The following is a 13,865-nucleotide window of genomic DNA, read 5'->3' on the forward strand; positions in this document are numbered from 1 at the left end:
CAGGGAGCAGACTGGGGTCCTGTTCACTCCCCTTGCCTCCCTCCCACCCTATCACAGCTCTCACTCCCCGAAGATGCAGGATGGAGGCTGAGGCAGTCCTGCCAGCTTGCAGCTGGTGGAGGCAGGGAGGGCTGAACTGACTTCCAGGACCTTACCCCTATCTCTCGCTCCTCTCCTCCCTCTCCACCCATGACCCCCAGGCCTGCTCCCTGTGTGTTTGACTAAAGGGCAGGGATTGCTAAACCTGCTGGGTGAGTCCAGTGAGTCAGAGGCGATTCAGGTGGGCGGGCTGGTGGGCAAAAGGGCAGACGGGCAGTGGAAGTGCCAGTGCCACTGGGACCATGGCTCTGACGGTATGCGTGCGACGACTAACAGGGCTGTCCGGCACCCACGACCGACAAGTGAAGCTCACCTTTCGAGGTGAGGCTTGCAGGGGCACTCTAAGGATATTTGAAACTGGGGGCTATGGATCCTCCATTCCCTGGGCCCTTGACCAAATGCCATCGCATCTCTACAGTCCATATCTTTTCTCCACCCACCCTGGTATCTCCAACCCGCTGCCTCTTTCCTTCTTATTGTCTACCTTTCTTTAAGGGTGAATCCGGGAGGGACTTGACACTGGGCCAAGGGTGGGGAACACAAATTATTTTTTTGTGTGTGGGGGGAGGGACTGATAAATGACTAGTTTCAGTTCTGAGCAGGTTTTACCCAGAAAACAAGAAAAATTCACTGTGGTCAAGAAGCAGATATTGGTGAGGTCAGTACAGTTGGTTCCTGATCTGTCTCCCATCCAAGTCCAACCTGGGGTTCAGGGGCTCATTCCTGGGTTTGGGGAAGTATAGTCTTGGGAGGTGGGGTCAGTCTGAGGCCTGAGAGGTCAGACCCAGATTGGAACAAATTAGTTGCAAGACTGAGGGAATTCATTCTTGTTCACTAGTTAGCCCCAGATCAGCCCTCACTCAGATTCAAACCCATGTGCAGGGATCCCTTCCAGGTTTGGGGATGTTAGTCCTAAAGTTAGCTCTAAGTCTGGAGGATTGGCTCCTGTCTGAGGGTTAGGAATAGGTTTTTTGTTTTGTTTTGTTTTGTTTTGTTTTGAGACAGGGCCTCACTCTGTCACTCAGGCTGGAGTGCAATGGCATAATCTCAGAGCACTGGAACCTTCATCTCCCAAGTTGAAGCGAGTCTCCTGCCTCAGCCGCCTGAGTAACTGGGATTACAGACATGTACCACCACGCCTGGCTAATTTTTGTATTTTTAGTAGAGACGGGGTTTCACCATGTTGGCCGGGCTGGTCTTGAACTCCTGATCTCAAGTGATCTGCCTGTCTTGGCCTCCCAAGGTGTTGGGATTACAGGCGTGAGCCACCACACCCAGCCAAGAATAGGCTTTGGATTGGAGTTTGGGGTCAGCACAGCATGGGTGTCACAAGCTTCCTCCTGTCCCCAGCTGTTCCGATGGCCCCACTATGGGGCTCCACTGGCTGAGGAGTGTCTGTCTGTGCAGGTGGTCAACTGCAGCCATGTATTCAGCCCTAGGTGAGTCTGCCTGGGGAGACAGTGATGCCGGTTGGGCTGGGGGTGACTTAGAGCCATTCCCTTGGGTCACTCTTTTGCTCTATGCCACTCCCCTAGGCCTCTAGGGACCCTGGTGATCTCCCTGCAGCAGCTACAGAATGCTGGGCATTTGGTGCTACAGGAAGCCCTAGTGGATGAGAATCTTCGAGTGTCCCCGGTGAGCCCCTCTGGCCCCCAGGCTGCCACCCTCAAGTACCTCTAGATAAAGGGTTCCATTTCTCACAGGGGAAAACCTAAGACCCAGAGAGGAGTGGTAACAAGGCCTCCAGCCAGGATTCCTTTCGGCAGTCAATTCTTGTGGGAGACAAAGATGAACCTGGCTAGATTTTCCTGGTGTTTCATGGAGGGGCTCATAGCCTAGTAGACATGGACTTAGCTTCCAATCTCAGATCTGCCATTTCCCGTCTGGGAACTTGAACAAGTTATTTAGCATTTGGAAACTGTTTTCTTTTTTTTGTTGTTTTGAGACGGAATCTCACTCTGTCACCCATACTGGAATGCAGCGGCGCAATCTTGGCTCACTGCAACCTCCACCTCCCACGTTTAAGCGATTCTCCTGCCTCAGCCTCCAAAGTGGCTGGGACTACAGGCGCCCACCACCATGCCCAGCTAATATTTTTATTTTTAGTAGAGAATGGGTTTCACTATCTTGACCAAGTTGGTCTCAAACTCCTGACCTTGTGATCCACCCTCCTTCGCCTCCCAAAGTGCTGGGATTACAGGTATGAGCCACCGCGCCTGGCCTGGAAGCTGTTTTCTCATTTATATAATGTTGAGTGTTTTGTTCAGTCCGTCATCATTTGTTGGGCTCTTATGATAAGCCAAATGCTGAGCTGAGCAATGAGGATTCCGTAGTGAGCAAAATCAGATAAGGATTCACACCCTTGGAAGGGAGGCAAACATTAAACAAATATTCACACAAGTAAATGTGAAACTGGAACTGGCAGGTGTTAGAAGCAAGCTGGTAGGGGCTGGGAGAGGGTACAACAGAGGAGTATGATCTACTTGGGGGCCAGAGAAGGTTCCCTGAGGAAATAGTACCTGAACTTAGACTTGAAGGATAATAGATGTTAACTGGGAGGAGAGAATGTCCCAGGCAGAGGAAAAGGCATATGCAAAAGCCCAGTGCCCTGAAGGAGCACACCTGGGGTGCCTGGAGTGAGAAGAAGCTGGAAAGGATGGTGGGGCCAGACCAGGCAGAGTAGTGAAGGTCACCGTAAGGGATTTCCAACAAAAATGAGAGAACTTTGGAATCCTGTTGGGCCTCAAGAGGTAACTTGCAGCTGGGCACAGTGGCTCATGCCTGTAATCCCAGCACTTTGGGAAGCTAAAGCAGAAGGATCATTTGAGCTCAGGAGCTCAATACCAACCTGGGCAACATAATAAGACCTCATCAATACTAAAAATGAAAAAAAAAAAAAAAAACCAGAAGAAAGAAAATAAAAAAGAGGAAACTTGTCTACTTAGTTCTTAATAGGTTATGAGTAGTCTACATTATTAATGATCAGAGAGGAACCACAAGGCACCACGGATGCTGGTCAGAAGGATCTCTGCCACCTGGAGTAAAAGGCATAAGTATTGTCCTTGGGCCTCTCTTAGACCCAGGGCAGTTGGAGGGGAGCCCTAGGGGATACTGTATCTGGTTTTAGATCCAGGTGGACCTTGACCTGAAGTACCAGCCCCCAGAGGGTGCTACTGGAGCCTGGTCAGAGGAGGACTTCGGGGCACCCGTCCAGGACAGGTAATCCCCCCAGCAACTGAAGCAAGACCTGGTGGTCTCAGCCCAGACAGACCCTGGAAAGGGAGAAGTAGTGCCTAGTTCCACTCTGGATCTGCCGATTCAGTGACCCTTGGACGTGTGCTGACCAGGTGTTGCTCTGTAGTCAGGCATGTTCCTCTTTTAGTCCTTTCATTTCTCTTCCCCCAGCTTGGAGTTAATTATCCCCAATGTGGGCTTCCAGGAACTGGAGTAAGTATGTGGGGATGACCTGGAGTCACCGAGGTCAGTCTTGGAGTGAGGAGCCAGTGATATGGAGGCAGCCCCAGGGTCTTGGGTCAGAACTGAATCAGTTCCAGGGTCAGAGGTCAGTCCTATAATCAGAGGTCAGTTCTGGAATTAGAAAGGTCCCCAGGATTAAGAGTCTGTCCTGGGATCAGTGAAGTCAGCCACAAGGTCAAGAACTGGTCCTAGGATCAGTGGGATTAGTTCAAGGGTCAGGGGTCAGTCCAAAGCTCCAGAAGTCAAGGGGTTGCCCGGAGATGGGTGATGGGTTCCAGGCATGTCCCTTGAGGGCCTTTCCTATCAGGCCTGGGGAGGCCCAGCTGGAGCGGCGGGCAGTGGCTCTAGGCCGCAGGCTAGCTCGAAGCCTAGGCCAGCAGAACGATGAGGAGAATGAGCTGGAGCTTGAGCTGGAGCAGGACCTGGATGATGAGCCTGACGTTGAACTTTCTGGTGTTGTGTTCAGCCCTCTCAAGAGGTAACTTGTACCCATGGCACACCTACTCCCACACCCATCTGCCCTCACAAACACACAGTCCCAGGGTGTGTGGGAAGGGTGGATTCTCTGGTCACTTGCTCATAGGCAGACACTGCCATGTTCATACACACAGTTACAGTGGCTTACATACATGCAGGGGATGAAAGCTTGATGAGGGCAAGGTTCATCTCTTCACTACAGCGTCCCAGTGCTTGGGACAGTGTTAGCACATAGTAGGTACTCAATAAACCTCTGTTGCACAAATGAATGGTTTCAGGGCTCCAGGAATGAGTCAAATTCTGGGTGTAGGGTTGAGATGGAGGCAGCAAGACATGACCTGAAGGATTTGGAATCCAAAACTTCAGAGGGAGAGAAAACATCATTCCCAGCACCAAGCAAGTGTGTGCATGGGCACACAGGGGAGGGACCAAGTGAGAGCTAACCTTAAGCTTCTCCCCAGCCGCGCCAAGGCCCTGGCCCATGGGGATCCCTTCCAGGTGTCCAGAGCTCAAGACTTCCAGGTACTGCTCTTTTTCCAGGGCCTTGGGAATACTACCTCTTCTGGGACACACGTTATTTCTCTCCACCCAGGCAGGTCTGGCTTCCTTTCCTCATCCTTCTGTACCTCTCAGGTGGGAGTCACCGTGCTGGAGGCCCAGAAACTGGTCGGAGTCAACATTAACCCCTATGTGGCCGTGCGAGTGGGGGGGCAGCGCCGCGTGACCGCCACACAGCGTGGGACCAATTGCCCCTTCTACAATGAGGTGGGCACCACCACAGAAGAGGGCAAGCCTGAGAGAATGGGAGGGGTCCATGTGAGAACTATTCCTGGAGGGGGCGCGGCCTAGTTGGAAATGGAGCCAGATGCTGGGCCTATGGGTGGGTGTTAGGGGGTGCTGATCTAGGAAAAGGTTGCAGTGAGAGGGTTGGGGGTGGGGGAAGGAGGGTCTTCTGAGCAAGAGACCTGGGGTAAGCTGCCGGTTCACATCTAACCTCACATCTAACCTTCACATTTAACCTCCGGTTCACATCTAACCTCACATCTAACCTTCACATTTAACCTCTCATCCCCACTTCAATTCAGTACTTCTTGTTCGAATTTCATGACACACGGCTTCACCTCCAAGACTTGCTGCTGGAGATCACGGTGAGCGGGGTAGAGGTGACCAGTGTCCTTCAGAGAAGAGAGGATGGGAAAGCTCAGGACTAACCCCACCTTCCCCCCAGGCTTTCCATTCGCAGACCCTCCCGTTTATGGCCACCCGGATAGGCACCTTCAGGATGGACCTGGGCATCATCTTGGACCAGCCAGGTATGGAATCGTCCCCTTACTGAGACTCTGCACGGACAAGGGCCCCAGAGATTGACCCCGCGGTGGCTCCGCATGGACCCCTATACACTCACTTCAGAGAGGGCCATCTCTGGCGGAGGCTGAACTCTTGGCACTTCCGCTCCTCCCTGCTGAGCCAGAGGAGCTCCGGCCATTGTCTGTCACTCCGATGACAGCCTCACGGCCACCCTGTGCGTCCCGCCGGTCGCTCCTTACCCCTGGCTCGCCCCTTCTCCCTTAGATGGCCAATTCTACCAAAGATGGGCTCCGTTGCATGATCCCCGGGACACCCGCGCCGGGACCAAGGGCTTCGTTAAGGTCACCTTGTCCGTGAGGGCGCGCGGGGACCTGCCCCCTCCAATGCTACCCCCGGCCCCAGAGCACTGTTCGGACATCGAGAAGTGAGCCGGGGTGAGGTGGGGAGGGGGACATGGATCCGGGGGTGCCCGTGGGGCACGGATAAGGGGAGGGGCCGAGATCCCAGTTTCTCCCCACCGCTCGGTGCCCCCTCCCCCAGGAACCTGCTCCTGCCGCGCGGAGTGCCAGCCGAGAGGCCGTGGGCGAGGCTCCGCGTGCGCCTGTACCGCGCCGAGGGGCTTTCCGCGCTGCGCCAGGGGCTGCTGGGCAGCCTGGCCCGCGCCCTGCACGACCAGCGCGTCCTGGTGGAGCCCTATGTGCGGGTGTCTTTCCTGGGGCAGGAGGTAAGTCCCTCCGGGGCCCACAGCGCCGCGGCTCCCGCCCCGACTGCGCGCTGACCTCCCTCCGCCCGTCTTTAACGCCACCTTCAGGGCGAGACGTCGGTGCGCGCCGAGGCGGCGGCGCCTGAGTGGAACGAGCAGCTGAGCTTCGTGGAGCTCTTCCCGCCGCTGACACGCAGCCTCCGCCTGCAGCTGCGGGACGACGCGCCCCTGGTCGACGCGGCCCTCGCTACGCACGTGCTGGACCTGAGGCGGATCTCCCATCCGGGCCGAGCGGGTGAGTACATCTGGCCGCCGCAAACCCGGCCTCACTCGCCTCGGTCCTATCACGCTGTAGGGCCCATTCCCAACAGCAAGCCCAATCCTCGCGACCCCGCTGCGCCTACGAAGGCTGGTCCGCCAGCAAAACAAACGGCTTCAAGCCGCCCCCAGACTGAACCCCACCATAGGTTTGGCTCTGTTGGCAAAATTCTGACCACAGCCGCCTGTCCAGTAACCAGCCAGCCCAGTCCCACTCTTCTACAGCTGTGCACGCGCTGACACTGCGGGTCCACTCCTTTCCCCGACCCCCAGGCCCCCTTGCGGATCGCCCGTTGCTCCGCCCCAATCCCGCCCCCGCCCCCAGGGTTCAGGCTGCGTCCCCCGAGCCCCGGCTCCTGCGGTTTCCAGCTCCTTGGGGCGCCGAGCTGGTTTGGAGGCGCCCCAGGTCGTGTTCCACAGCGGCGCATCCGCAGCTGCTAGCCAACTTCTTCCCTTTCAGAGCGGCTTAGCCCCCCCTCCCCTGCCCTCACCCCCTAATACTTGGAGGAGATCAGGGTGAGGTGCACAGACTTACCAGCACTCGCACTCCCCGCGCTCCCCTCCAACACGCTGCTCTTGTTCCCCACAGCGGGGTTTAACCCTACTTTCGGCCCGGCCTGGGTGCCCCTCTATGGCTCGCCCCCCGGCGCGGGGCTCCGGGATGGTCTTCAAGGTCTCAACGAAGGCGTTGGCCCAGGCATTTGGTTCCGCGGCCGCCTTCTGCTGGCTGTGTCCGTGCAGGTGTTGGAAGGGAGAGCTGAACCTGAGCCTCCCCAGGCCCAGCAGGGGTCCAGGTTGTCCCGGCTCACCCGAAAGAAGAAAAAGAAAGCCAGGCGGGATCAGACCCCAAAGGGGGTTCCGCAGCACGTGGACGCCAGCCCCGGTGCCGAGGGGCCTGAGATTCCCAGTGCCATGGAGGTGGAGGTGGAGGAGCTACTGCCGCTGCCAGAGGTGGGGGCTGGGGGGTAGCAAAGGGGGCGGGGTCACCTCAGCTTTGGATGGTGGAATTCACTCTCAGGCATTAAACATCACGACAGGGGTCTCAATCTGGGTGCCTGGGCGAAGAGTGAGGTGTGTGCCCACATGGGCTCTGGTATATGCGCACATGTTGGGGGAGAGAGGACGCATACCCAGGGCTAATGCTGGGGCAGCGAGGACAGAGAGGGAGTAGGATACCTGCAGTGACTTCCAAGCCTTGGTCACACTTCTTTCTGTGGGCATTGCGGCCAAGCATAGTCCAGTCTGCTCCCTGGGAGGGTGGGCGCTGACTCCAGCCTGACGGCCTCCCGCAGAATGTCCTGGCGCCCTGTGAAGATTTCCTGCTTTTCGGTGTGCTCTTCGAGGCCACCATGATCGACCCTGCCGTGGCCTCCCAGCCCATCAGCTTCGAGGTCTCCATTGGTGTGTGGCCTAGCCGAACCCCTGAGTGCCATGGGTTTGAGGGTGGACACTCTCATTTCAGACCTTAGGACCCTGGAAGGGGCTGTTGACTTTCAGTAAGGGGCGGGTTCTGACTTCTATTGAGGCAGAGTTGGTTGAGGGGGGCTTCCGGCCGTCAGCCTGGTGCGCACTGACCCTTGCTGCTCTGGGGCAGGTCGCGCAGGCCGCCTGGAGGAGCAATTGGGCCGAGGGTCCAGGGCCGGGGAGGGAACTGAGGGTGCATCAGCAGAGGCTCAGCCTCTGCTGGGAGCCAGGCCAGAGGAGGAGAAAGAGGAGGAGGAACTGAGGACCCCTGCTCAGTGGCCTGAGCCCATGGATGGCAGTGGGTGAGTGCTCCCAGTGGCTGGAAGGGGGGTTTGGGAGGTCCCCAGGAGCCCAGAATGCCCGCGAAGCCTCCTCTCCGCCTGCCAGGCCATACTTCTGCTTGCCCCTCCGTCACCGCAAGCCATGCGTGCATGTGTGGAGTCGCTGGGAGGACCACACCTGGCGCCTGCGGAGCAGCAACTGCATGCACAAAGTGGCCGAGAGGCTGGTAAGGGCAAGGCCGGTGCCCACAGGGAGAGACCGGGCCATAGGGATGCCTGGGACACCGCAGCCTTTGAAGGGAGCTCTGCAGTGGGGCTAATGGGCAGGCACTAGAGAGCCAGCACCTTGCTGGTGCAAGGCCAGGGGCGGCAAGGGCCAAAAAGCACAGCTTCTGGGTGAACTGAGGATGCCAGGAGTTGTGGGAGGACAGAGATTCAGAATTGCTGGACCCAGGAAGGGGCTGGATGAAGGAGATGGAGAGAGATACTGCCGGTGGGGTCCCACATTTAGTGGAGCCAGTAGGGGGCTAGAAAGATGGAGCCATCAACCTGATGGAGCCAAAGAAGGGCAGGCCAAGAGGTGTGGTCGTGAGTGGGTGAGGCCTCGGGTTGGGTGTGGTCTACAAGAGGTCGGAGTCAGGGACTCTCAAGACTCTGACTCTCTTGCATGTTGCGCAGGACCAGGGGCTGCAGGAAGTTGAGAGACTGCTGCGCAGGCCGGGGCCTGGCGCCTGTGCACAGCTCAAGCAGGCACTGGAAGAGCTGGTGGCTGGGAGCAGGTAAGCTGAGAGCCACCCCTATTGCTGCCTGTACTTGGGCCAACTCCAGGGCAAGGGAGACTCTTGGTGGCTGTCTGGACCCAAGGGTGGCTTGCAGCTGCATTTGCTCTGCACCTTACAGAAGAATGAGAAGACAATTATTCCTATCCAGGGAGCTGATGAGATTATTGGGGGTTAGGTTTCCCCGATCCTCTGGCACCTCAGCTGTTTTCAATCTCCATGAGTTCCCTTTCCCACACTTCTAGAGGCTTATCCCGTGTCTCTTTTCAAATCTCCTCGCCTCCTTTCTTCCACACTTGTTCCTGCTAATCACCTTCCCACACCCAGTCCACCTCCTTGCTGGCTTCTGCATCCATCTGCTCTCCTTGCCTGCTCCAGTGACCGCAGCTGTGATCCGAATTTCATCACTGGAGGAATTAGCTCTGTAATTGTCAATTTTCTCCCGGTCATCATTGATTGGTCCCTAGTTACCAGGTCATTGCTGTAACCACAAAACATGTTTGGCTGGGCGTGGTGGCTCACACCCATAATCCCAGCACTTTTGGAGGTTGAGGCGGGCATATCATTTGAGGTCAGGAGTTCAAGACCAGCCTGGCCAACATGGTGAAACCCCATCTCTACGAGAAAAATACCAAAATTAGCCAGGCATAATGGTGGGTTCCTCCCAGCTACTTGAGAGGCTGAGGCAGGAGAATCACTTGAATCCGGGAGGTGGAGGTTGCAGTGAGCTAAGATCGTGCCACTGCACTCCAGCCTAGGCGACAGAGTGAGACTCTGTCTCAAAACAAACAAAAAACCCAAAAAACCGTGTTCTAGTTACTTCCATTTTTGACCTTCACTACTGCCCTGAATTCCATAACCTGCTCCAGGTACTTAAGTGATTTTCAGATCCTCTTCTCAAAAGGGTACTTAATTTGATAACTATTTATGGCACGTACTATGCCAGACACTGTTTTAGGCATAGGAATGTCAGTGAAAAAGCATTCCTGCCCACAAAAATCCCTGAAGTTGGCAAGGGACAATGGCTCACTGCTGTAGTCCCAGCTACTTGGGGGAGGCTGAAGTGGGAAGATCTTGAGCCCAGGAGTTCAAGGCTGCAGTGAACCATGATTATGCCACTGCACTCTAGCCTGGGTGACAGAATGGGACCCTGACTCTAAAAAAAAAACACCCTGAAGCTTACGTTTGGGTGCAGAGGTTGGGGATGGGTGGAGACATGTAAAATAAGCATGTAAACAGATAGAAAAATACTAAGCAGGATAAGTGTTAAGGAAGAACACGAAGCAAGGAAGCATTAGAAAGGTATTGCAATTTCAGAAAGGGTGTGGAGGGGAGACCACTGTGAAGGTGACATGAAGACAGAGGAGCAAGCCGTGCCTGTAATGGTGTTCCAGGTGGAGGGGACAGTATGCCTGGAGTGTTTGAAGAGGAGCACAGAACCAGTGTGACTGCGGCAGTGTGACATAGTAGAAGAGACTGGAGGAGGCTGGGGGAAGGAGAATGATGGTGGGGAGGGACAGATCCTGTGGGAGCCTCACAAGCCATTTTAATGACTTTGGCTGCTTCTCTGAGTGAGATGAGGGGGCAGTGAATGTTTTGAAAAGGAAAAAGATACACTCTAACACATAGATCTTTAAAGGGATCAGTAGGGGAGGAAGCAGAGATTACTAAAGGGGCTGTTATAATCCAGGTGACAGGTGATGATGAACTGATGTAGGGGATGGTTGCAGTGGAGATGGAGTGCTGTGAATGAAAATTTGAAAAAGAATGAAAAAGAGAAAATTTGGAATTGGGGGTGATACTTCAGGACTTGCTAAGATTTTGGCTTGTGGACTGGGCGTGGTGGCTCACACCTGGAATTCCAGCACTTTGGGAGGCCAAGATGGGAGGATGAATTGAGCCCAGGAGTTTGAGACCAACCTGAACAATATGGGTAGACATTGTCTCTGTGAAAAATACAAAAGTTAGCTGGGTGTGGTGGTGCACACCTGTAGTCCTAGCTATTCAGGGGGCTGAGATGGGAGGATGGTTTGAGTCCAGGAGGCTAAGGCTGCACCGACCACATAGTTATGCAAGCCAAAATCTTTTTTTGGATAAAAGAAAAAAAATATGTTTTCAATGGAAAACAAAAGGACAAGGTCTGATGGAAGCAGGGATGAGGTAGGATCTGAGGGAAGGCAGATAGTAGGAGCTCAGTTTGAGACGTGTTAACTGTGAGATTCTTATTGAAGTGTAAGTGGACATGTGTGGTAGGCAGTTAGCTATATGAGTTGAGTTCTGAGGAGAATTCTAAACTGGAAATGTCAGTTTGGGAGCTGTCATTATGTAGATGGAGCTGGATAACAGCATTAAGGGAGCATAGAAAAAAGAAATCTGAGAACCTAGAGCGCTCCAGCATTTAGAGGTAGGGAGGAAGCAGGGACTCAGCCAAGGAGCCTGATCAGGAGAGGCAGTGAGGTGGGAGGCTGTAGGTGGTTACTTTTCTGTTCTCACCATGCTCAACCTTTCAGTGTCAGTAGTCACAGTTGTTTCACCATGTTGGTCAGGTTGGTCTCGAACTCCTGACCTCGAGTGATTCACCACCTGTCTCAGCCTCCCTAAGTGCTGGGATTACAGGCCTGAGCCACTGCATGTGGCCAGATTCTGGATATTTTTTGAAGGTAGAGCATAAAGAATTTGCTGATGAATTGATGTGGAATATGAGAGAAAGAGCAGTGAAGGATGAAAGATGAAAGCAGAACTTTCAAGTTCTGAGGTGAAACAGGGTTTTTTGTTTTGTTTTTTGTTTGTTTTTTTGCAGCGGGGTGGGGGGTTATTGGAAATTATGCGTTTGGCTTGGGAATGTAATGTTCAAGCTATATGTTAGCCAACCTGGTGGAGACTAAACCATACCATTGTCGTCACATTGTAAGCGTCAATGTGTTTAGGAATCCCCTAGGGCATAAAGGCAGCTTTTGATTCAGCAGGGCCTGGGGTGGGGCTGAGGTCCTGCAGTTTTAAATAGCCTGCAGGTGATACCAATGCTGTTGGTCCATGGGCCACACCTGGGGTAGCCAGGGTAGTAGATGGTTAAATATTAGCGAGCTCTGGAGCTCAAGAGCAAGGCTGGCCTTGATGAATTTGGGAGTGGTCCAAATAGAGATAGGCCATCTTTGCAGGAGAAAGGGTGCCTCTTCAGAGCACAAGACTGAGAGGACTATGAGGGAGGCTGGGGGTGGGAGGTCAGCATCCTCTCCTTTCCTTTGACTCCTGTCTGCTGTGCACATCCCTGCTCACTGCAGACAGTTTTGCCGCGGTGCAGAGCGCAGGACGATGACCCGGCCCAATACCCTGGATCGATGCCGAGGGAAACTCCTGGTGCACAGCCTGGTACGGCCTTGGGAAGGGACTCAGGGGCGCCTATCTGGGGCCTTCCACTCATGCTGTCTTTTTGCCCTCCCAGAACCTTTTGGCTAAACAAGGACTGCGACTTCTACACGGCCTGAGACGGGGCAACGTGCAAAAGAAGGTGGCATTGGCCAAGAAGCTCCTGGCTAAACTGCGCTTTCTGGCTGAGGAGGTAATGCCTTGCCCACCCCACTTTCCTACCATGTACACACTTTCCCCCAAGTTTTATGGACCATTCCACAGGCCTTAGGCCAGTGTGACATAACATTTTTCCTTTGGAATGATGCCAGGGCTGGGACTCATTGCTGTGGGCATAGGACCAAGATCCATTTGCAGTAGCCAAGGGTGAGGACGAGAGTTCTAGAATCCAGCAGAGACCCAGGGAACATTCAGGATCTCTTTAGATGAAGATTTGAGAATAAGCTGCCTTGAGCATGACATCCCTTATCTGAAGCACTAAATATGACATGTGTGAAGGGTGAAGGGAGTTGATAGGAGCAGAAACTGAGGGTTAGAAATGGAAAGTGACTGGTCCACCATGCTGCAGCTGCTTAAGATGGAAGCTCAGTCCTTCCCAAAGGCACAGGATGTTTAGACCGCTTGGGCCAGTAGGTTCTCAAACAGTGAGGAAGTGTAGTCACAGACCTTACAGGATAAATTGGAGTTGGGCAATTGAGAAACAAAAAAATAGCATGTACAAAGGCCTAGAACTGAGAAGCCTGGGCAGCTGGAAGACAGAGCGTTGGACGAAGAGATGGGGTACTTTTTTGTTTTTAAGAAGGAGTCTCACTCTGTCACCCAGCCTGGAATGCAATGGCGTGGTCTTGGCTCACTGTAACCTCTGCCTCCCGGGTTCAAGCAATTCTCCTGCGTCAGCCTCCTGAGTAGCTGGGATTACAGGCACCTGCCACCATGCCCGGCTAATTTATTTTATTCTTAGTAGAGATGGGGTTTCACTATGTTGTTCAGGCTGGTCTCGAACTGATCTCATAATCCGCCCACCTCAGCCTCCCAAAGTGCTGGGATTACATGTGTGAGCCACTGAACATTTAACATTATCTTAAATGTTGGTGCAAAATTGCTTTTAAAATTATGGGTGGTGGCTCATCCTATAATTGTAGCACTTTGGGAGGCTGAGGCAGGAGGATCACTTGAGCGCAGGAGTTTGAGACCAGCTTGGGCAGCAAGGTGAGACCCTGTCTCTACAAAAATTAGCTGGCTGTGGTGGTGCACACCTAGAGTCCCAGCTACTCCGGAGGCTGAGGTGGGAGGGTTGCTTGAGCTCAGGCAGTCGAGGTTACAGTGAGCTAAGTTGGCACCCCTGCGTTCCAGCCTGGGAAACAGAGTGAGACTCTGTCTCAAAGAAAAAATTGTATTGAAAGCCTCCTTTTGTCATCTGACATTTACGATTTTTTTATGAGTCCAGGTGCAGTGGCTCATGCCTATAATCCCAGCACTTCGGGAGGCCAAGGTGGGCAAATCACCTAATCTGAGGTCAGGAGTTCAAACCAGCCTGGCCAATGTGGCAAAATCCTGTCTCTACAAAAAAAAAAAAAGAAAAATTAGCCGGGC

General features: G+C 54.0%; 1 protein-coding gene across 1 annotated transcript in view; it reads left to right on the forward strand.

Annotated features, from left to right (window-relative positions):
• The first annotated feature begins 341 nt into the window (after positions 1 to 341).
• Positions 342 to 13,865, forward strand: part of LOC105502547 (fer-1-like protein 4) — a 69,975-nt gene continuing 56,451 nt past the window's right edge. The window contains 23 exon segments of the mRNA XM_011929151.1: positions 342 to 354; positions 357 to 420; position 595; positions 702 to 761; positions 1,450 to 1,538; positions 1,635 to 1,734; positions 3,227 to 3,318; positions 3,505 to 3,546; positions 3,884 to 4,054; positions 4,515 to 4,575; positions 4,687 to 4,818; positions 5,139 to 5,253; positions 5,256 to 5,386; positions 5,625 to 5,785; positions 5,902 to 6,085; positions 6,173 to 6,359; positions 6,972 to 7,333; positions 7,675 to 7,783; positions 7,977 to 8,148; positions 8,234 to 8,354; positions 8,806 to 8,906; positions 12,188 to 12,275; positions 12,349 to 12,465. Coding sequence (XP_011784541.1) covers positions 342 to 354; positions 357 to 420; position 595; positions 702 to 761; positions 1,450 to 1,538; positions 1,635 to 1,734; positions 3,227 to 3,318; positions 3,505 to 3,546; positions 3,884 to 4,054; positions 4,515 to 4,575; positions 4,687 to 4,818; positions 5,139 to 5,253; positions 5,256 to 5,386; positions 5,625 to 5,785; positions 5,902 to 6,085; positions 6,173 to 6,359; positions 6,972 to 7,333; positions 7,675 to 7,783; positions 7,977 to 8,148; positions 8,234 to 8,354; positions 8,806 to 8,906; positions 12,188 to 12,275; positions 12,349 to 12,465 — 2,673 coding nt within the window.

This window comes from Colobus angolensis, unplaced genomic scaffold (genome assembly GCF_000951035.1).
Source record: "Colobus angolensis palliatus isolate OR3802 unplaced genomic scaffold, Cang.pa_1.0 Scaffold8, whole genome shotgun sequence".
Taxonomy (NCBI): Eukaryota; Metazoa; Chordata; class Mammalia; order Primates; family Cercopithecidae; genus Colobus; species Colobus angolensis.